General features: G+C 38.4%; 2 protein-coding genes and 1 long non-coding RNA gene across 3 annotated transcripts in view; all 3 read right to left on the bottom strand.

Annotated features, from left to right (window-relative positions):
• Positions 1-24,262, bottom strand: part of LOC139127622 (telomerase protein component 1-like) — a 104,417-nt gene that overhangs the window by 29,342 nt on the left and 50,813 nt on the right. Inside the window, exons 22-23 of the mRNA XM_070693540.1 lie at positions 23,062-23,231; positions 148-298 (exon numbers count right to left, since the gene is read on the bottom strand). Coding sequence (XP_070549641.1) covers positions 148-298; positions 23,062-23,231 — 321 coding nt within the window. The remainder of the gene's footprint in view (positions 1-147; positions 299-23,061; positions 23,232-24,262) is intronic.
• On the bottom strand, positions 8,494-21,854 carry LOC139127624 (tripartite motif-containing protein 2-like). The gene is made up of 2 exons (XM_070693541.1): positions 19,497-21,854; positions 8,494-9,303 (listed from the first exon to the last, which is right to left on the bottom strand). Exons 1-2 carry the CDS (start codon positions 21,422-21,424, stop codon positions 9,240-9,242), a joined length of 1,992 nt encoding a protein of 663 aa, XP_070549642.1. The 5' UTR covers positions 21,425-21,854; the 3' UTR covers positions 8,494-9,239.
• LOC139127555 (uncharacterized) lies at positions 9,739-11,494 on the bottom strand. The gene is made up of 3 exons (XR_011551046.1): positions 11,108-11,494; positions 10,153-10,287; positions 9,739-9,949 (listed from the first exon to the last, which is right to left on the bottom strand). It is a non-coding gene; the product is annotated as an uncharacterized lncRNA (long non-coding RNA).

Raw genomic sequence — 24,262 nt, 5'->3', positions numbered from 1 at the left:
ATAACATGCAACTAGGTGATTGGCTCATTCAGAAATATGTCACTCAGATGATTGGTATATATACAGATTTTCTGTGAAGCAAAGTGATTGGTTAATTAAGGAAAAAAAGTCAGATGATTGGCTAATTCAAATTCTTAAATTTTTTACCTCAGGCAGTAATGGTGGCAGCCAGTCCATGTTCCTTGCTTGGTGAACATCTTCCAGCAGATCTAACCCATCTATGCAAAGAACTATGGGTAAATTCCCAGCATACATTACTGCTTCCTTTAGAATGTCCGAAAACTGTGTGGTTAGATTCCTAAAGAAAATGGATATCATGATATTAGAATTCACACTTGCAAGGACAAAGGTCTCAAACAAATATTTTGCTTGTGAGAAAATGATCATGGGTTTACCAGAAAAGAATGTGATAAGTTTTAATATTTATTCAAATGGATGGCAAAATGTAACTAATTCATGGCCTGGAAAGGCAGTTGAAAACTGAAGTTGCTTCCCTTAACAAGATAAATTTTGGAAGGGAAAAGAGCCAGCAAATATTGGTGAACAGTTGGTCAATTTGTCAAAAACGCACAATGAATCAAGTTACCATAAAATTTCTGATTAAAGCCATGGCATTATTTCCCATACCTCACTACAGTCTCACTAAAGTCTCATTGTCCCAGCTAGCTGGCTATTGTTATGCAAAATGTGGTCTTGGCATGTTGACACTGACTCACAAACATGCTACTTTTCCTCAACTTACTGGCTGAAATTGACTTCATATGGTTAACTTTGGAATTGGCTAATAAAAACAAATATCGGTCATACATAAATATAATGTCCTCCTGTTATAAGTAAGTTGGACTATGCCATCACATGGTTGTAATGTAGGAATTAGAAACGTTGTACGGAAGAAACGTGAATGAATGACGTGTTTGATGGGGATAGAAGGGAGGTACGCCAGTGCTTAATTGACAACCAATTTCAATTTATTATTCGATAACACACAACACCAATAATATTGACAAAATATGACACACAAAAATCAAAAATAAGAACAATGGATAAAACTAATGCAAACAGAGAAAATAAAGTCCCGATAGAGTTCATATGTGCAGGCTGATTGTCTGTGCTGTCAGTTATCACAAAGATTTTGTGTCAATGTTGATATGATTCATGAAGTTCAGCCCAGCTTAATTATGTGATGAAATCCAACTCATTTAGCAAAACCATCGCATGCTTTTGCAATTTATCAGTATGTCTCTATCCATTTTCATTCTCAGCCTTGTGATGGATCAAAAAATCTCCATCACTTGAGTTTGACAAAAAATGAAGTATGGACTACACCCACACAATGCTGGTACATATAAATTGAAATACACAGACACTGATAACATAATGCATGCAACACTGAATTACATCATTCAGCTTGAAGTACAATGTGCCTTTGGGGACACATATTCCGACTCTAAAACGTGTCCAATACTTTTTGATCTACTGCTTGTTGGGGCTAATTTTAAAGCTCTTGGACTAAGAAAAACTTTCACTGTCTTAATTTCTTCGAAAATCGCCAATTTCATTTTTACCAATAGAGTGAACACAGAAAATGGTGCCATTTAGAATTTCAAATATAGGTAAATTTTACTGAATAGGGTATTTGTTTCTCTGGTACAAGACTTTGCACAGTGACCCCTGGTTTTTATCTTGCTTGGTAAATAGTTGAAAGCTTCAGCAAGGAAAGTGTAAGCAAAAGTTTAAATCTTGTTTCTTGCAAAATATACAATCATAAACTGATAAAAATCAGCCCCTTTAACCCTTTCACCCCCAGTTCCCTGTATACAGGTCCAACTTTACCATAGAAAACAATGGATTTGGGACAAACCATGGTGGTGAAAGGGTTAAACCTGGAAAAATCAAAGTTTCAATACTTTTTTATGACATCAAATTGGTATTTGTTTTAATTAGTAAATATTCTGTATCTTCCCTTTGCTGTGTAAATTATACATTTGCATGGCAAGAGAAGGTGAATCACCTTATAATCTAGTCTGAAGTACAATTTGTCCATATTCACAACATGCATGTACATTTACATGTATTATTTGTAATCTTAGCAGTGTCTCTTTGTCCCCTGATTTGACTGATACTCATTAAGAAAACACAGTCTGGTACAATTAGTTGTTATGTTATCACTGTACAAACACTTTGATGTAGTGGTTGTTGTAATCAGCTACAACCACCCTGCAAGGTACATCATCTGTCAGTGCTATACCAGCAGGGTGGTTCAGCCCATCCCTATCATTATCAATACGACAAACAAACTTACCACTACTCTCAAACTTCAGTACACTATGAGGGTATTCAGCAGTAACATAGACATATTTATCATTTTCTATTGCTATTCCTATGGGACGTCTCATCTTACCATCCCTACTGTGACAATCAAAGGAATACAAATACTGGTCATCTGCATTAAATACCTGGATAAGCTGGTTATGGTGGTCTGCTACAAATACCATTCCAGTAGTTGTTATCACTACACCCCAAGGACAATTGAATTGCCTTTGACCTTTACCTTCTGAACCAAATGATCTAAGGTATTTGCCTTGTTGTGTATAAACCCTGACACAATGCACATCCCTATCTGTCACATAGACATTGCCATCTACAGGACTAATCCCAATACCACGTGGATTTTTCAACTCATTTTGTCCAAAGCATCTGATGACATGTCCATTCTCATCACTGACAACTACTTGCCTATTGTTGTTATTTAAACTATAATGTGTATTATCACTTGATATGACAATATCAAGTGGTTTGAAAGGATATTCAAATTGTTTGAATTCCAAAAATTTCTTAAATGTTCCCTTTCTGTTTGTTATCTGCAACCTATTATTATTCATATCTGCAGTGACAATGTCTCTGTCTTTGTTTATGGCCACACTCCTGGGATAGATGTACTGTCGCTCAGCACTTCCTTTACTGCCAATGGTCTTCAGCAATCCTTTGATGACAGGTATGATGACAGGACAGCCTGGTATTGGTTGATCTCCTATTGCCATGGAAACATGATATTTTCCATCCAATTTTCCAGCCACTGTAACTTTGTGTGTACCATCTCTGTTATCAGCTACATTGATGTCTTCCCATGATGCATCAGGTTTTCTTACCTTGGCTTTCACTTGTTGTTTTGGGATGACTTGTTTTCCAGTGGAATCTCTGGTTGTGATCAGTAGGTCTTCAGAGTCACCTTTCAGGAGTTGTTTTGGAATGTTTTCAACTGTACACTTTGACAGACACACATCAGATTTCAGGATCCCCAGAATTCCATGCCTACTGTACTGATCATGTGGTGTGAATGTTAAGTCTTCGTGTTCAGTGTTGGCCACAGTTTCCATGGTTATCAGTTGCTTTATACGAGTGCCCACATCACCCTTTGTGGACAGAAGTTGAGCAGCATTTCCATGATGCATCAGTGTCTTTACGTAACTGCATGCACTCTTAATGTTACCATGTTTTAATTCCATCTCATCAATATCAACAGCTGCTCTTTTAATTTTCATTTTGTAATTGTTTTTCAGTTCATCTATCAGTCTCTGCTCTTCTCTCTTTATTTTCTTGATGATTTCTTCTGCTTTCATTCTCACCTTCCTTTCTTCTCTGCTGCACTGCTCTGTAAGATCAGTGTGTATCTGCTTGGCCAGGGTTTTGTTCTTTTCAGCTTCCTGTTCTTTCACTTTCAGTTTGTCAACCATGGCTTTCAATTCTGTAAGATACTCATCTGCTGCATCTTTCAAGTCTCTGTGTACATGTTCTGGTATGCGGTGTTCGACTATGGTGCAATTTGAACATACAGGTACCTGACAGGTTTCACAGTAGAATTCAATTTCATTCTTTCTATGGAGACGGCAATATTCCACTGCTTGTAGTGTTACCAGACTGGTTGACTTTGCTGTTTCATATTCTCCAATGGTCATCAGTTGATGTGTCTGCGTAAATGGTAGATTTTGATGTACCTTAACACAGTTGTTACAAAGATACTGTCTGCAGTCCATACACCTGTGAGTGGCTGTGTTCTCTTTGCAACCTGCACACCTGATCTCAGTTCCCTGCATAGACTCCAGTCGTTGCTTGAATATCTCAATCAGACTGCTCATAAAGAAGTTGCCTTTTATCGCTGGCACTCCTCCAACAGGAAGCTGACATTGCTGTCGACATTCTGGACAGTTCAGAGATCCAGTCTTCTCAACCAGTGTGACTAAACACTGCTCACAGAATGTATGCAGACATGGTAGAATTTTAGGAGACTTGAACTGCTCCAGACAGATGGTACAACACAGAAATCTTCACTTATTTCTTCTAAAGCTTTACGTTCAGGAGCGGCAGCCATTGTGCAGAGGTGTGTCAGTGAACCAACTGAAACAGGCACAGAGCTGATAGCAGATTGGGCACCTCAGCATGATATTGCAGACGCAGTAAATGTTGTCATGTGACTTATGAATTGTTGATGCTCTGAAGCTATGCAAATTCTACATTATCAATATTCACTAAGTTATGGAGCTCTGGATGACCTACTTCTTGATCATCAGGCGATCCATTATATTGAATGTCATGTGACTAAGTCTGAGGTAACATTGAAGAGAATGCTGTTGAAGATATGTGTATGTATAGTTTTCCTGGGGCCTTTATTACATTACAGCTCTTGTATACAATCCTATAGTAGGGTGAATTTTATACAGAACCCTAGCAGTGGTATGGCGTATACAAGATTGGCAACCGAGGGATGTAATGGCTACCCAGGGATTTAAGAACTTGCCTTGTTTACAGAAGCATTTATGACATCTCATAGACTTGCAATTACAGAGGTATAGAGGTGATTGAAAGAAATTTCTACAAATTTTTAAAATGAGTAGCTGTCAGTGAATTTATGTGAAATTTTGTGAGTCAGATACAACACTGACAGAGACAAGTAATTTCTCATAATGAAAATCTCTGAAAAAAAACCCTTCATATCGGTATGTGGTGCTTTATTTTTTATTCCATTAATTTCCCTGTACTTCAATGCTGTCTCCATCATGGCAATCTGCTTTGATTCAAATTTGTTTCACCCAATTAGTATTTTCTCATATTTAAACTCTAAAACCACCCACTACTTCTCTGTGTTTAACTTATCATTTGATAATGTCCATGTACCGGTACTTCAATGCTGTCTACTATAGCAATCAGCAATGTCATTGTCACCAATAGCTTTAACAGTTGATTTTGTTTTACCAATCAAGAAATAGTGGAAAAGTTGCATGAAAATGACATTTAGTACATGTAGCTGTACTTTATACTAAATTGTCGATTGGGACTGCACATGACAGAGTTTGTGGATCCCAGCCAGCCAATATAATTACCACAATGGTGCTGTCTTACATAAATCAATTTGAACTGACAGACTTTGAAATTCAAAACAATGTATTCCTGCCCATTTCTTTCAATGCAGATACTGGTATGTACATAAAACAAATTCCAAAGGTTAGGGTCACTTGGATGACAGTTTTGTCCAAACTAATAAATCACCAAGGTTATTTGCTAGTAACTATAATTTATCATTCAAAAGTCGCCACCATTTTTACAAGAATGAGCAATATATCTACTACAGTAACTATTTACCAGTAGTAAACCAAATTCTTCCTTGTCTTTCTGAAGTGAAGTAATTTCTGTTCGCAGACTGCAGTGTTTTTGCTAATTTTGGGGAATAATGGTAAATGATTTGGGAACCCTGGTGACATTTCTGCCTTCACCTATTCTGATATTGCATCGTATACAAACGGGAACCCCAGTAACATTTACCGGGGTACCGGCCTTAACAAAACCACAGGACTGGTAAACTTTTGGAAAATACTCATATCCATCCCTGACACCATGTTAAATTGGACATACTGGCATAAAATGAAATGTTTCTTAGTGTATATCATGAAGGCCATGGTCTGGTATAATTGCTGCAAAGCATTGACTAATAGAGTGGAAGCATTGCTTAAGTTTAAGAGTCCTTGACTTATTGATTAATCTAATATCTACTGATGAAATTTAACAAATGGACACCAATAATCAAGCAGTCAGACTGTTGATCAATCTGTCTGTCAAGTGATTAATTAAATTTGTCTGACTGATGAAAGAATTTTACTCGGTTGCTAAAAACATATTTTTTCTTGAATCTGACCAACAGGTGTAGCAGGAGACTCTATCCATAAATATGACTGATACACCAGGTACACTAATATTCATATTTGTAGTGATTGAGTGCCATGACTCATGAAATGGTAGGATAATATTTGTGGAAACTGAACAGAAAATAAATGAAGCATCCTGAGACTGGCCCTCATTGCGTTGATTTCTTCCAAGGGTAAAATTCCTCTCATCGGTTGTCTAATTTAAATTTCAAAGTTTTGAAAAAACGCTTTGAAGTTGTTTGTGAGGAATAGCAGCTATCAACAAGTCATCAAGTCATGTATTTCAAATGGCTTATCCACACAGAGACATATACAAACATACATATACTGGTGTGCGTGTGTGTGTGTGTGTGTGTGTGTGTGTGTGTGTGTGTGTATATGGTCAAATCCTTTCCTACTTCTTCCCAACTTTTTTTCTCCAAAATGTTATCTTATGGTTAATAATGGAAATTTATACCTATAAGAACCAACATCCTTAATACGTCTATAATCTCCTTCGCTACCATAAGTACTGGTTTTTGACTAAGCTGTTTTATTGTTGTAATTGTAGAAACTAGAAATTTGGATACCGTGCATGACTGAGGTAGAAGGGAGGTATTAACCCTTTTACCACCGTGGTTTGGCCCAGTCCCATTGTAATCAATGGTGGTAGTGGACCTGATGTTTACAGGGAATTTGGGTTGAAAAGGTTAAAGAAGGATGTTCTTTGACAACTTATTGAAATAATTACTATATTAACAATATTGACAAAACCTGATAAACAAAAATGAAATATGTGGACAAAGAATATAAATAGTGAAAATAGAGACAGTAAGGTTGCATTTGAGTTCACAAGTGAAGACACAGTATAAGCTGATTGTTCATCCAGTAAGTCACCAATGAGCTGTTGTTAAGGTGGAGCTGCATGTTGCCAACAGTTTTTTTCAGAGCAATATTTCTCATCAAAGATGACAAGGAAACCCCCTCGTACTACATATTTTCAACCAGAAAAACAAGTGAATGAAAGTAATAAGGTCTGAACTTTAGGTACTGGAGGCCAACTTTAGCAACATGCATAGCAGAAAGGCAGCTAGCCCCTCTTAGTTTGACCATCTAGACGGTCTTCCTTCCCTCTACTGTCTATGGTTTGAGCTGGTCTGTTAATATGTAACAGTTCATAAACAATGACAGGAAATGACTCAAGTCAGTGGAGTTTGCCTGTTTCAAGTCACTGGCATCCCACCACTCCTGCACATTTGCAGGATTTCCCTTTTTTTTACCTCATTTGCACATTTTTGACACTGACGTGTTCATTTGAACAAATTCACATCTCAACCAATGCATCTACCTGTACATCAAATACTGAGATGGTAGCTTTGGCGGTATGGGAGCCTTTGCGTGTGACGGACATACATCCGCACATACATACCCACAAATATACAGACATACAGACACCACCGACTCATCATATAAGCTCTTTTTGGTATTATATTCATACCAAATATGAGCTAAAGATTGTAAGCAGAGACTCTAAAGTTTAGTATGGTAGCAGTAGTTGACTCGAAAGATGAAGTGGGTGTATATGTGGGTAAAAAACCTCAATTTTGGTATTAATGATAAAAATTAATCTAAGTCTAAAAACTTGACACTATTATCTGAAATGTAATATTTCACTTAAAAGAAGCGTATATGTAGAAAAAAAACGACTATTTTATTTTGCATGATCTATCCTCATTCAAAAATGGCAAGGGTTAAAAAAAACTGACATTCAAAAAAAGTAATTAAAATCATGATTAGTAAAATTCAAATGCCTCTTATTTATTGGGAGGAAAAAGAAGCCAGGAAATTGGGTGATTTGTATTCATTTGCATAAATTAACACTTCTTTATCACGAAACTTATGACTGCTTGACAAGCTAAAAGGTGAACCCCACCAACATTTTGATCTTGGGTTAACATACCGGTGTATGAATATTTGCAATAACATGATTTTTGAGCAAATATGTGTGTTGGGTGCAGCACCCCCCTTAAGTACACTCAATGCCAAAGTACTGTTGATATGATCCATAATGTTCAACCTTGCTTGAATGCAATGATCATTGGTGAACTTCAACTTTATGACTTTATGATGTTGGGTTTACATAAAATCAAATCCCTAACACTAGCAAAACCTTTGCATAATTTTGCCATTCATCAGTTTGTCTCAATCAATTTTCACTCTCAGTGTTGTAATTGGTCACAGACCTTTTAAACAGTGATGGATATTTTACCAATCAGTTTGCCTTCACTTGAAACAGGAACTTCCTCCATAAAAGCTGGATTATTATAAATCTATGCAAATGTCAAAAAGCCACACTACTGATCAGACGTGCCGTGTTTGATCCCAGAATCCCATAATTTTGAAATGTTTCAGGTGTTCACTGTAATTGAATCTTGATGTCTGTGAATATATAGCGACTAAACTTGAGTTAAAATAAACTGAAACAATGTTCCGTATTTTGTCAGAGAAAGCATATGTTTCCAAATGTGTTCCTGTACGACCATTTGTCCTCTCTTTTCATATGTTACGAAAATGCCCATCATGATTACTAAAATTGGTTAAAAAGATATAGTACTCTATATCTTCCCTTTGCTGTTGTAAATTATAGATGTGCATGGCAAGAAAAGCTGAATCACCTTATATTTCACAGAAAGAACATTTTTTCTTTATTCTGCAACACGCATGTGCATTTATTTACATGTGTTATTTCTATTAATCTTATCAGTGGCTCTTTGTCCTGCAATCTGACTGGTACCAATCAACAAAACACAATCTGACAGAACTTATTGTGATGTTATCACTGTACAAACACTTTGATGCAGTGGTTGCCCCAGTCTGCTACAACCACCCTGCAAGGTACATCATCTGTCAGTGCTATACCAGTGGGGTGGTTCAGCTTATCCCCATCACTATCAATACGACAAACAAACTTACCACTACTCTCAAACTTCAGTACACTACTAGGGATCTCAGTAGTAACATAGACATATTTCTCATTTTCAATTGCTATTCCCCTGGGATATCTCATCTGACCATCCCCACTCTGACAATCAAAGGAATACAAATACTGGTCATGTGCATTGAAAACCTGCCCTTACGAAAATTAAAGCCTTGCGGCGAACAGTTCTGGTAAAGTCTTCATAATTGCCTGGTAAGCTTACGTATAGCTTGAGATTTTCGCATGTTGATGGATTTTGCGGCGCACATATTGTGGTATGCTTACCACGACACTCATGCATGTCCTGGTATGTTTGCCACAAAATTTAGGCTTTGCAGAATGTTTTTGTGGTATACTTGCCACAAACAGGATTTACGGTATACATGCCGCTATTGAACCTGACCCAATGGGTAGCCCCACCCCCAGTAGCATACCCCTACCCTTCACACTTTGCCACGACCACTCACACTGTAGCTACTCATTCTTGTGCTCATGTAAGTTTTCAGAATGTAGCCACAGGTACAAACACTCACACACATTCACAAACAAAAGAAAATCTTACCAGGTTTTTCATTGAATTCCTACCTTACATTTTTGCAGATGGAAATGCTAACAAATGACTCAAAACAAAAGAAATCACAAGTTCATCAACAGTTCTTTCACAGGATATCTCCCTTAATCCATGGCATCTTCATAACAAAGTGTTGGCATATCCAACGATATAGTGGGAACAGTTACTTTTGATCCAGTTGATTGTTCAGTGTCTTGGTTTACTTTCCGTAGACTACAGAAAGGGCTAAACAAAAAAAAAGAAAAAAAAGAAACATTAATGCAATCACATATACTAGCACAGTACAGTAGACAAAATGCCAAGAGAACAATCTGCCAATTAGTATGTAATTGCAACTGCCTTGACATACCTTTCACAATGAGTCTTGCAAATATCATGAAATGGAATCCAGGTCACTAAATTGTAAAGATATTTCAAACGGTACTTACACTTATATATTTGCCTTGGCAAGCTTGGTTACTCTTTTGGACCAATGTGGGTTTATGAGATTGGTGATGTAAAGTTGTCATCAGCATTGCTTTTTCTCAGCATCCGTTGCCACAAAGACATGTCGTCACTTCCAGCTACAAATAAGAAAATGCAATGGAATAAAAAGGAATGTAAAGGAAAAAGTCCCAGCGATTATGTTTGGTGATTTTGACTACATGTGACATGAAAACTAGTTTACTACTATATCTGTGAATCTAAATTACTTTTAGATGGGGGGGGGGGACAACGCTACCAGTGATCCACAGCTACAGAAAGATAACTGAAAATATTGTATGCATGTTTTGTGTTGTAAGATTTCATGTAGAACTTCAATGAAATATTGTAAATCAATCATTGATTTGGATTTCGCCTTACAATATGCCAGCAAAATATTTACGGGTAACGTTGAACAAATGTCAAAATACATTAATGAAGATTTCAAAAGAAACTTAAGTGTCAAAGACAGAGACGTCCAGCATCGTCCAGCATGATCTTATATTAAAAATAGACGTATACCAAATTTCATGACATGAAACACGTGTACAAACGATACTAGGTCAGAGTTTAAGAACTTAATTCTTACCTAACTATTCCTAAATGTATTGTTTTTTCATTGTTTTATATCGTACATCGAGGGAAATTTGTATACACATATAAGCAAAAGTTTCCCCCTGGGTACAGTCCCCGAGGGACTGTGCCTTCGCCAAAGTGTCGAAGTATGTATTCCCCAGACATAGACACTATCAATACATCGGTATGAACAGATAAAGGCCACTCCTTTCACACTGTTCACTCAACGTTCAACCTCGGGAGTTTTTCAGACAATTGGACAGTGTTACTCGAGAATTGCACAGAACAAAAACAGATAAAATTCGTCGTTACGTTGCAGAGAAGGATACTCAAAAATTTACTTACCGAAATTCAAACGATCGCCTTGATCCTCAGCTCGGCCAGCTCAGGGTGTTATCATGGTTATAAGAATGGTGACTATTGTTCACAAGCCGATCTCCACACGCCGATCGTGACGACGATGACATGAAAATTAACGCGTCTTGAACATTGCCTATAGGTTGTACATTCATAGCTAGGGTATACGAAGCTGTCAAGGTGATGTCCAACGGCAAATTTCAGTGAAATTTTGTCAAAAGTCGAGTGAAAAAACAGCGACAATGCATTCAGCAATTCAAAAGGGTCGTAACTGCCTTTCTGATATCAGATTTGCCGCTGAGATTTGACCTGTGACACGCCAATCTGACCAATCACAACGAAGTCTTCACATGATCTATGATGTCATCAGGCGTGATACTATTACTTCGGATACAATGTCCTTGCAATCGCGATCGCTGTACACGTACGTAACATAGCATGAATCGTAGTGGAAGTTTTGTTAGAAGTAATTCATTCAAAAGTAATTCACTGAAAACTTACAGCTTTCGATGGACAATATCCAAGCAAAAGGGTATTGACAGCACCAGTGGCTATGACCCGACACTAAGCCCCACACTATGTAGGCCCTATTACATAGCAGTTAGCACAGCAGTGCCAGTGGCGCCTCGATCGCGGGGCTAACCGTGCAAACCCTTCATAGGCACTATACTAGCACTATTTTATAGTGTGCCTTCCCTGAGATACGGGAATTCAATTTCGATAAAAACTGTGTTCTATACGACAGGCGTGAGATACAAAAAATCCAACATACCAGTTCAACAATTTCTTAGATTTTTGTTCGGGCGCGTTTCTCTGGAGACACGTACGTACGTGTCCACGGCAGGTTGAGTGAGATGTCAATCATTTGTACAGTGGATGGCAATACGACTAATAATTCCCTTGTCTTTCTAAGTCGGCGATATAGTAACTTATACCATACCTACCTCCATGCTTATACTGATCATATGATGGCTTCGGAAAATAATTGTCGAAAGACACGTACATAGAATGAGTGTTTTCTCCGACCGCGGTGACTGATATGCTCTGTCCGCTTATTATTACCCAAACTGCGGCAAAGTTCTTTTCCTTCATGGATTACGGCCGATTTTCGAGAGATTTTCGTTGCTGCCATGAAATTGATGAATTTAACATTGAATTATCGTGCAGATCATTGGCTCAAAAAGTTTCCCGATGGACAGGGAAAAATGGTTTCATGGGATTTTTTGTGGCTGCCTACAGTGTAGGCCTAAGTATGAAACAACATTGTTATCAACAGAATAGCCCTGCATACGATGCTGTGTGTTCCGCTACAGCTAATCGCCCCGCTCACCACACTCATTGTGGTGAGCGGGGCGATTAGCTGTAGCGGAACACACAGCATCGTACGCAGGGCTATCAACAGAATAGCCGTCTTATTATATCAACTTCGTCACTTTTCTCGCCTCGATCACACCATAGGGCCTATAGCTGCTAAATCGCTCAAATTAAGCTATTTTGGCAATCCAGCGATCCCGCACCTTTACATATGTGCTATTGTTGATGTAATCTGGATTCGTAAAATCTTGTCACTGTGTATAGAAGTATCATTTGGAGAGTCAGGTACTTTTGTATGTGAATTTCCTAATTTCTTGGAAACTGACTAAGATTTGTCCTACAATATGTATTCACGTTTTATTAACATCCCCATTTTGAAAAATCAACAAATATACTATTTTGCTATTAAATTTAGATTGCAAACATGTATATTCTTTATTCATGCATATTGTCATGTAGGTCATTTACCCCACACTCATCATGACCTGAGTTCAATTAGTCTAGAACATTCTCAAGGTCACTGCCCTTAATGACCTCACAACCTTGAATTCAATTAGTCATGTTTGGAATGTTCTGGAAAGTTGATTAGTTGTGTAAGAGAGATAATTTAGAACAGTAATTAGCATGTCAATAAAAGTTCTAGATTGTTCTTATATGCCTTTATAAAAGGGACGTGCTCAGCTTCCAGTCAGACTTTTGGGATCGTGTCTCTTGTGTGTTACTAAACTCCAGCAGTAGTCATTCTCAAGACTTTTCAAGACCTTCACTGTCAACGCTGGATTTATACTGTGGACTTTGTGCAGCTTCAAGCCTGCAAGCCAAAGGACTGTTCATTCATCCGACTGACTGTTACAACTCTGAGACTGGAGCTTTGCCGTCCCAGCTGAGATAAGTAGTCTGTACACTTTTAAAGCTTGTACTCTGTCCCTGACTTAGCAATTAGTTTTGTTTTCGTAATAAATTTTGTTTAAACGTAAACTGCTGAGTTCACCCTTTTGTTCGTTTTCTCTGCACGTAACAAATTGGGGGCTTGTCCGGGATACGAATATTTTGAGCCGTTTGACAACATTTTGCCTACCTTTTCAAAACTACTGTATACTGTGAACTCAGCAAAATTCAATCATGGCGGAATTCAAGCCAGACGAATTTATGGATGACCTTGATCAGGACACATTTAATTCCCTCAGAAAAGACAACCTCATAGCACTGGCCAATTTCCTTAAAGTAGATGTCAAAAGATCTATGCGCAAGCGAGAAATGCAGTTCAAGATTGCAAAACATTTAGTTAATTCTGGCCATTTTGAGGAGTCTGCCTTAAAAGATTATGAGCCTGAGTCTTCCTTCGAACTCAAAAATTGGAATTAGAAATACAGGCAGATTTCGAGCTAAAAAAATTGGCATTAGAAAAAGAAAAAGAATTACAAATGAAAGAAAAGAATTACAAATGGAAAAGGAGAGACAGGCATTAGAAAAAGAAAAAATACAAATGCAGTTAGAAATGGAAGAAAGACAGAAAGAGAGGGAATTGGAAATGAAAGAAAAAGAATTGCAAATGGAAGAAAGACAAAGGAGAAAGAAAGAGAGGAAAAAGAAAAGGCAAGAGAATTAGCAGAACACCGACTGCAGTTAGAAATAAAACGTTTAGAGCTTGGACAGTCAGGAAAATTCTTCCCTTCAGACAAGTTTGACATCACTAAGCATTTCAGGTTAGTTCCCCCTTTCCAAGAAAAGGATGTCGATAAATATTTCCTTCATTTTGAGAAAATTGCTCAGAGTCTGAACTGGCCTAAGGAGTCCTGGTCTATGCTTTTGCAGAGTGCTTTGGTGGGTAAAGCCAGAGAAATTTACATTCAGTTGTCAGTAGAGCAGGCTTCAAATTATGATTCTGTAAAGGAATTAATTCTCAAGGGCTATGAATTGGTGCCTGAAGCTTACCGTCAGAAATTTAGGGATTGTGAGAGGGTGAAGGATCAAACTTATGTTGAATTTGCTCGAACAAAAGAACAACTGTTTGATCGTTGGTGTTCTTCGGAAAAGGTCAGTCAGAATTATGACAAATTACGACAACTTGTTTTGATTGAGGAATTTAAAAGGTGCATTCGGAGTGACATCAAGACATTTATCAATGAACAAAAGGCAGATACATTAGAGGTTGCTGCACGTTTGGCCGATGATTATTCATTGACCCACAAATCTTCATTTCTCAGCAAACCATCCCAGTCCTTTTCATACAGAAACAATGCAGGTAAATTTAACTCGTCCTTTTCATCCAAGAATTTTTCAAAGGAGAGTAGGAAATCAAATGACAACAGTTTACAAAATTCAAGTAACACTTCCACATCATCAGATCCCAAGTCTCAATCTCCTTCTGACAAACAGTTCGGTACACTTTCTTGTAATTATTGTAAGAAAGACGGCCATTTAATGTCAGATTGTTTCAAATTGAAAAGAAAACGTGAAGGTCAAAGTGGTCAAAGTGGATCTAAGCCCACCGGCTTTATTTCTTCATCAACTCAATTAGAGTCTAATAATGTGTGCAACACATTTTCTGAGGTTAAACCCCTCTCATCCCCAATTAATGAGGTCAAGGTCAATTCTTCTCAAGATAGCATTATGGGTATTTTCGAACCATTTATTCATGATGGTTTTATATCACTTTCTAGTGATTTTTCTTCCGCTACCCCTGTCAAAAGTTTAAGAGATACCGGGGCTTCCCAGTCTCTTTTGTTGGCAGATACCCTGCCGTTTTCTGAAAAGTCATTTCAGGTTCTAAAGTTGTTATTAAGGGGGTAGATTGCAATGACTTTATTCCTGTTCCTCTCCATAATGTCTATTTGTCTTCGGACTTTGTTTCTGGACCTGTGGCTTTAGGTATTAGGCCTTTTTTGCCTTTTGAAGAGGATTCACCTTCTTCTTGGAAACGACCTTGCTGGGGACAAGGTCATTACTAATCCACTTGTGACTGATAATCCTAGTTTAGATCAGGATCCAGAGCCAATTGAACAAGAGATACCCGATTTATTTCCTTCATGTGCCATTACTCGAGCCATGTCAAAGAAAACTTCCGAGAATCAAAATACTCTCAAAATAATGTCACAGATGTTGACTTAAATGACACCTTTCTCAGTCAGGTGTTTGACACGGATCATTCCGTTATCCCTCGTGGATTTGAAACTTCCAGTAAAACTTCTGCTGACCAAAGTCAGACATTTTCTAGATCAAATCTCATTGCAGAACAACACAAAGACCCAGATATTTTGTCTTTGTTTGACAGGGTAGATGATGAAGATAAAACTTCAGATAGCTCTGTTTCCTATTATACAAAATCTGGTATTCTCATGCGTAAATGGAGACCTCCAGATGTTTTGGTTGATGACGATTGGGCTATAAAACATCAATTGTGGTTCCAAAGCCCTACCGTGCTGAAATATTGCGCCTGGCCCATGAAACTCCCTGGGCTGGTCACTTAGGAGTCAGGAAAACTTATCATAAAATTCTCAGTCACTTTTATTGGCCTAATCTCAGGCAGGATGTAGCACATTTCTGTAAAACTTGTCACACATGTCAAATGGTAGGAAAGCCAAATCAGACCATTCCAAAGGCCCTTTACAGCCAATTCCTGCATTTCAAGAACCATTTAGTAGGATACTAATAGACTGTGTTGGGCCCCTACCAAAAACAAGATCAGGAAATGAGTACATGTTGACAATAATGTGTACATCAACTCGGTTCCCAGAAGCCATACCACTGAGAAATATAAAGACAAAGACTATAGTGAGAGCTTTAGTCAAATTTTTCACTTTATTTGGCCTCCCTAAATGTGTCCAGTCCGATCAAGGCTCCAACTTTATGTCTGGTATTTTTCAACAAGTAATGGATCAGCTAGGCATTAAACAGTACAGGTCATCCGCCTATCATCCAGAAAGTCAGGGTGCTCTTGAGCGATTTCATCAAACTTTGAAAAACATGATTAGGACCTACTGTTTTGACACAGAGAAGCAGTGGGATGAAGGAATTCATTTCCTGCTCTTTGCTGTTAGAGAGTCAATTCAAGAGTCTCTTGGTTTTAGCCCATTTGAGCTTGTATTTGGACATACAGTCCGTGGCCCACTTAAGCTCGTTAAAGAGAAATTCCTATCAGACGATGATGATTGTCTGAATATTTTGCAATATGTGTCAGATTTTTGTACGAAACTCTCTAAAGCATGTGAATTAGCCAGAGAAAATCTTGAGTCATCTCAGCAGTCAATGAAAACCAAATATGATAAAAGCACCTCAAAACGGAAGTTTGAACCAGGTCAAAAGGTTCTTGTTCTACTTCCAATTCCTGGCAAACCACTCCATGCTCGTTACTTTGGGCCATATCTAATTGATAAGAAATTGAGTGATTTAAATTACATCATAATAACACCTGACAGGCGAAAACAAAAACAGCTATGTCACATAAATATGCTTAAGCCATATTTGGATAGGGATAATCCTACTATAACTCAGCCTGTCAGTGCAGTCAGTTCAAACCATTATGAAGATAGTGATACTGAAACTGACTTGAGTGAAAATACTCTAAACTCAAAGCTGGGCTCGGTCAAGCTTCAGAACTCAGAAATCCTGGAGAAGCTGGAGTCTACAAAGTTGGCAACACCTCCAGCCAGAACAACAACAACAGGTGAAAGAACTGCTCCATGAATATAAACACCTGTTTCAAGATGTTCCAACGAGGACAAACGTCATCTATCACGACGTTGATGTTGGGGACAGTAAGCCTGTAAAACAACATCCATACAGACTGAATCCAACAAAAGCGAAATATCTCCAGGAAGAAGTCAAATACCTGCTGGACAATGACTTTATTGAACCCAGTAAAAGTAACTGGAGTTCGCCGTGCATACTTGTTCCCAAATCAGATCACAGTTATCGTATGTGCACGGACTTTAGGAAGGTCAACACTTTAACAAAGACAGACACTTTCCCTATCCCGAGGATTGATGACTGCATCGACCGAGTGGGAAAAGCCAAGTATGTGACGAAATTGACCTACTGAAGGGATTTTGGCAAGTCCCTTTGACGGATCGTGCTCGTGAAATATCCGCCTTTGTTACACCAGACGGATTGTTCCAGTACAAGGTGATGCCATTCGGAATGAAGAACTCTCCGGCAACGTTCCAACGGATGATCAACGACGTCATATCCGGGCTAGACGGATGTGCAGCTTACGTTGACGACGTCGTCCTGTATAGTGACACCTGGGAGGAACACATCAAGCTCATGCGGAAGTCTTCGAGAGACTGAGCAAAGCAATGTTGACTGTCAACCTTGCCAAATCTGAGTTTGGTTGGGGTAGGGTAACTTACCTCGGACATACTGTAGGACAGGGTGAGGTAAAAACCTGTTGATGCCAAAATCAGTGCCATTTCAAGTTTTCCCATACCAAACTGCAAACGACAACTGATGCGCTTTCTCGGTATGGCTGGTTACTACAGAAAATTCTGTCCAAATTTTTCCACAATTACTGAGCCTTTGACTAACTTACTTAAAAAGAAAGTAAAGTTTGTTTGGTCAGAGCAATGCCAACAGGCATTTGATACACTTAAAGCCATACTGCAAAGTACCCCAGTGTTGTCTGCACCAGATTTCACTTTGCCATTCAAATTAGCTGTGGATGCTAGTGATACGGCTGCTGTGCCGTTTTATTGCAAGAGGATAGTCATGGGGTAGATCATCCTGTTTGCTATTTTTCACGCAAATTTAACAAATCCCAGAGAAACTACTCTACAATTGAAAAAGAGTGTTTATCTTTGATATTAGCTTTACAGCATTTTGAAGTTTATGTTACTTCTTCAAATCAGCCAATAGTGGTTATATTGATCACAACCCTCTTGTTTTTCTGCAGAAATTTAAAGGCAAAAATCAGAGATTGCTAAGATGGGTTTAATGTTACAGGAGTTTAATCTTGATATTAGACATATCAAAGGCAGAGACAATTTAATTGCAGACTGTCTCTCTCGTATTTAGAGTTTATTGTTGTTCACTTTCAAGAAATTTTACTTTAGAGTAAAAAAATTTTGAGTACTTACATCTTTTTCAAGATTACATTTGTAAAAGAAAGATTTTTCTTTGAAAAATTTTCTTTTTTTGAAGAGGGGGTGTGTCATGTAGGTCATTTACCCCACACTCATCATGACCTGAGTTCAATTAGTCTAGAACATTCTCAAGGTCACTGCCCTTAATGACCTCACAACCTTGAATTCAATTAGTCATGTTTGGAATGTTCTGGAAAGTTGATTAGTTGTGTAAGAGAGATAATTTTAGAACAGTAATTAGCATGTCAATAAAAGTTCTAGATTGTTCTTATATGCCTTTATAAAAGGGACGTGCTCAGCTTCCAGTCAGACTTTTGGGATCGTGTCTCTTGTGTGTTACTAAACTCCAGCAGTAGTCATTCTCAAGACTTTTCAAGACCTTCACTGTCAACGCTGGATTTATACTGTGGACTTTGTGCAGCTTCAAGCCTGCAAGCCAAAGGACTGTTCATTCATCCGACTGACTGTTACAACTCTGAGACTGGAGCTTTGCCGTCCCAGCTGAGATAAGTAGTCTGTACACTTTAAAGCTTGTACTCTGTCCCTGACTTAGCAATTAGTTTTGTTTTCGTAATAAATTTTGTTTAAACGTAAACTGCTGAGTTCACCCTTTTGTTCGTTTTCTCTGCACGTAACAATATGATATACGGTACATCTACAGAAGCCAGCTGGGCACACACGTCATTTGGCTGCCCTGTAACCGTGCAGCCTTGAATTCTTACACATGATTCTGTAAAGTCTGTGCTGTGTGACCATTGTATTTACGTAAGCCTTCAATGGCAAACATACCACAAAGCAATCTGCAACTTTGTTTACTTCAGTCTTGTGGTAGACATACCAAGAGAAAGATTGCTAATCACCACAAGTGCACCACTAGTGGTGACTATCGGCGCAGGAGGATAGAGTGTTGTGGCACACAAAAGTATGCGTGGTATGTTTACCCAGAGCTTGCAGCATGTTTACCACAAAAATCTGTTTCGTACGGGTGGATACGATGGTTATAGTGGTCTGCTACAAATACCATTCCTGGACCAGTACTTGAAATGACTACACCCCAGGGACGATTGAATTGCCCTTGACCTATACCTTCTGACCCAAATGACTTAAGATATTTGCCATGTTGTGTATAAATCCTGACACAATTCTCTCCCTCATCTGTCACATAGACATTGCCATCTACAGGACTAATCCCAATACCCCATGGATCTTTCAACTCATTTTGTCCAAAGCATCTGATGACATGTCCATTCTCATCACTGACAACTACTTGCTTATTGTTGTCCTCTAAACTATAATAGGTATTATCCCTTGATATAGCTATATCACATGGTATGAAAGGCTTTTCAAACTGTTTGAATTTCAAGATTTTCTTGAATTTTCCCTCTCTGGTGCTTACATGTATCTGCAACCTATTATTGCTTGTATCTGCAGTGACAGTGTCTCTGTCCTTGTTTATGGCCACACTCAAGGGATTACTGTATTGTCCCTCAGCACTTCCTTGGCACCCAATGGTCTTCACCAATCCTTTGATGACAGGTATGATGACAGGACAGCCTGGTATTGGTTGATCTCCTATTGCCATGGAAACATGATATTTTCCATCCAATTGTCCAGCCACTGTAACTCTGTGTGTACCATCTCTGTTATCAGATACATTGATGTCTTCCCATGATGCATTAGGTTTTCTTACCTTGGCTTTCACTTGTTGTTTTGGGATGACTTGTTTTCCAGTGGAATCTCTGGTTGTGATCAGTAGGTCTGCAGATTCACCTCTCCATAGTTGTTTTGGAATGTTTTCAACTGTACACTTTGACATACACACATCAGATTTCAGTATTCCAAATATCCCACGCTCAGAGAATTCATCATGTGGTGCGAATATGAAGTCATCATGTTCAAGATTTGCGGTAGTTTCCATGGTAATCAGTTGCTTTATACGAGTGCCAACATCATCCTTTGTTGACAGAAGTTCAGCAGCATTCCCATGATGCATCAGTGTCTCTATATAACTGCATGCACTCTTAATGTTACCATGTTTTAATTCCATCTCATCAATATCAACAGCTGCCTTTTTAATTTTTATTTTGTAATTGTCTTTCAGTTCATCTATCAGTCTCTGCTCTTCTCTCTTTATTTTCTTGATGATTTCTTCTGCTTTCATTCTCACCTTCCTTTCTTCTCTGCTGCACTGCTCGGTAAGATCACTTTGTACCTGCTTGGCTAGGGTTTTGTTTTTTTCAGCTTCCTGTTCTTTCACTTTCAGTTTGTCAACCATGGTTTTCAGTTCAGAGAGATACTCATCTGCTGCATCTTTCAAGTTTCTGTGTACATGTTCTGGGATGCGGTGATCGACTATGGTGCAGTTTGAACATACAGGTACCTGACAGGTTTCACAATAGAATTCAATTTCATTCTTTCTATGGAGACGGCAATATTCCACTGCTTGTAGTGTTACTGGATTGGTTGACTTTGCTGTTTCATATTCTCCAATGGTCATGAGTTGATGTGTCTGTGTGATTGGCAGATTTCTATGAGCCTTGACACAGCTGTTACAAATATAATGTCTGCATTCTATACACATATGAGTGGCTGTGTTCTCTTTGCAACCTGCACACCTGATCTCAGTTCCCTGCATAGACTCCAGTCGTTGCTTGAATATCTCAATCAGATTGCTCATAAAGAAGTTGCCTTTTATTGCTGGCACTCCTCCAACAGGAAGCTGATATTGCTGTCGACAGTCTGGACAGTTTAGAGATCCAGTATTCTCAACCAGTTTGACTAAACACTGCTCACAGAATGTATGCAGACATGGTAGAATTTTAGGAGACTTGAACTGCTCCAGACAGATGGTACAACACAGGAAATCTTCACTGATTTCTTCTAAAGCTTTACGTTCAGGAGCAGCAGCCATTGTGCACAGGTGTGTCAGCGAACCAACATGAGGCAGATACAGAGCTGATAGCAGATCAGGCACCTCAGCATGATATTGCAGACACGGTAAATGTTGTCATGTGTCTTATGATTGGTTAAAGTTCTGAAACTATGCAAATTCTATATTAAAAATATTCACTTACTTATAGAGCCCTTGATGACCTACTTTCTGATCAGATGATCCATTCTATTGAATACTGTCATGTGACTGAGGACAAAGGTCATTTTGTTAAGAATATTGTCAATACTGTCAAGGACCTGATAGTGTATGGATTTCCTAGGGCTCTTAAATGATAGCATTACAGCTGTTGTATAGAACCCTAAGCTGAATTTTTATACAGAACCTTACAAGCAGTATGCTGTAAACAAGATTGACTCTCCAGCGATTTTAGAATTTCAAAGTGCCTTGCGCTTTGATACTATTTCTATTCATTAGGTTGCATTAACTTGCATGGTACCTGAAACCCGAGTCCTTGCCTGACCAACTCAGGTGACAAACAGAAGACTTTTAATCCCCCAAGGTGTGAATTTTCCATTGTTATGTTTATCTAATCCAGCTGGTGCCATTGTAGTGCCATTGTAGGAAAGGCAGGTCTGTGAAATTGATCCTCTAGGGAAGTTGGGTATTCCTAAGTTAATGGAGCTTTCCCGCAATGTGAATCTTGCTAAAAATGTTATCATGATAGATTCTATGGGTAAACATGACTGTTATGTCTGGTGGCTATACAGGTAGGCATCTTTGTAGTGACTGAGCAACAATACGCCATGACTCATAAGAAACAATACAACATGCCACATGCTAATTCTGTGTCCGATTTGCTAGAATACGTCATGACGAGAAAAATAGATAAGTCTAGTGCCCACTGAATCGACAAAAGTGACCTCAGAGGGTGTTTTTGAAAAGCTACAACATGAGCGTGTGGTGTGTTATAAAACACCTATAACCTGGTCTTTATTCGGGCTATAGTCCCCATTTATTACCCCTCCTGGCCGTGTGTTACCAGAAACATATCGCTATACCCCTCTGCCTACGGCCTCAGGGAATAGCGATGTGTTTCTGGTAACACATGACCCATTGGGGTAATAAACGAGCCATATAGCTCTCATGATCAGGTGTTTACTAAAGATAATATTTTGTGGAAATTGTAATGGACAGAACAGGAAGCATCCTTAGACAGGCTATCCTTCCGGTTGATTTTCACTGATGGTAAAATTCCTCTTAGCGATTTGTCTCATTTCAATTTCAAAATTTCGAAAAAAAGTTTTTATAGTAGTTACTGCAGAAAAGGAGCTTGATTTTCTTTAAAAATCATACTAAACTAATGCAGGATGCAAGTAGGTATAGGCAAGTCATGTGTTCCATTATAGCTTATTCACACAGGCACGCACACACACTTATATGGCAGTTTCATTTATTCAGTGTCATGATTCAGAAGACATGAAAGGTGGTCCAAAGTACTTGTTGTTGTTTCTGAGAGATAAATGCATGCAAATCATCTACTTCAATGAATAGCGTCTGCTAATAATGAAGAACTTTGTAACTATGATGTGCATATCATATCATTGAAATTTATAAAAATAAAAAAGATTCAAGTCAAAAAATTTTAGTTCGCTTACTTGAAATCATTTGGTATCTCCACTGATAAATTGAATCTGCGTTGCAGTTCATGGCATAACCTTCTAAACATAGCCACAACGTTGGTAGAACCAGGCACGGCACCTATGAAGTGCGCCATCACATGGTGTGAGTCGGAAAACTTCTCTGCACATTGCCTGGCCAAAGCAGCCTGAAAATAAAAGTGAATAAATTTTATGAATAGCCTTTGGAGGATTTGTGACTCATGGCTTCAAAGCAGAAATACCAACAGCAAGAAGCCTGTTACAAGGTGTTCTACATGCTGGGGACACTTACAGTCATCATATCTCTGTGAAAATGCCGTACTTGAAAATTCTGTACTTAGCAAGAGGCAACAGAAAAACTTCACAATTACAGCCACAATGTATAATATTGAAAATATGTTTTTATCAATATTCAGTAATAACAGCTGTAGGCACACTTTTCACTTTTCATATTTGAGTTTTAGCCTGTGTATATATGTAGTCATTTGAGGTGACTTTCGGAGTGAGATTTTAACCAAAATGTCGGTCACAGCGCTACCTCATTGACACTGACTAGTTACCGCAAACGAGAACAAAGAAAATCAACAGCTGACAAAAGAGGTGTTACCGCGAAGCTACCGCACCAGCAGTTACCGCAACTGCGCGGCAAAAGCTACAAGTTATGTGATTCTGGTATTGTACATGTTCAGTCAAGGTGTTTTAGGCCAACTACATGAGTCCAAGAAGTGTAAATATGGTACAAGCCAAAAGTTCATGAATGTGAGTTCAAACACAAATAACTATGCATCAATTTTCATTTCAGTTCCCCAACTCTGTTTGTGAGACAGACACATTGTATGTACTTTTATAAATGATTAGCTTGGGTATCACCACACATTTCAAAGTAACTGACTAGTGGATTAGTTACAGTAAACCAGCACGGGGCAACTCTGTCTTGATCCAATCGCTGAACAGTCGATCTCAGTACAGTGTAGCTGTATTTAGTAACAGTTACAGCTGAAAGGTATTAGTAATAATAATAAAGAACATTTATAATGCGCTTTATATTAAATCGCAGCTCTGGGTGCAGGACAAAAAAAAACTATTCTCTAAAAAGTAGGTTGGCATAGCTTAACACTTTCAGGGCTGTAATTTCCCACCAAAATTTTAGTGCAACATTTTACCAAATTTTAAGAATTTTTCTGTATTTGTTTTGATA

The sequence above is a fragment of the Ptychodera flava genome, unplaced genomic scaffold, assembly GCF_041260155.1.
Source record: "Ptychodera flava strain L36383 unplaced genomic scaffold, AS_Pfla_20210202 Scaffold_33__1_contigs__length_2856901_pilon, whole genome shotgun sequence".
Taxonomy (NCBI): Eukaryota; Metazoa; Hemichordata; class Enteropneusta; family Ptychoderidae; genus Ptychodera; species Ptychodera flava.
This window is presented reverse-complemented; position numbering and strand designations above follow the sequence as displayed.

Bases quoted from the DNA above. Each gene is read 5' to 3' on its own strand.
- LOC139127624 (XM_070693541.1), bottom strand. From the start codon at position 21,424: ATGGCTGCTGCTCCTGAACGTAAAGCTTTAGAAGAAATCAGTGAAGAT. The intron at 9,304-19,496 runs GTACGAAACAGA...TCGTAAGGGCAG, and splicing joins TATAACCATCGTATCCACCC to GTTTTCAATGCACATGACCA.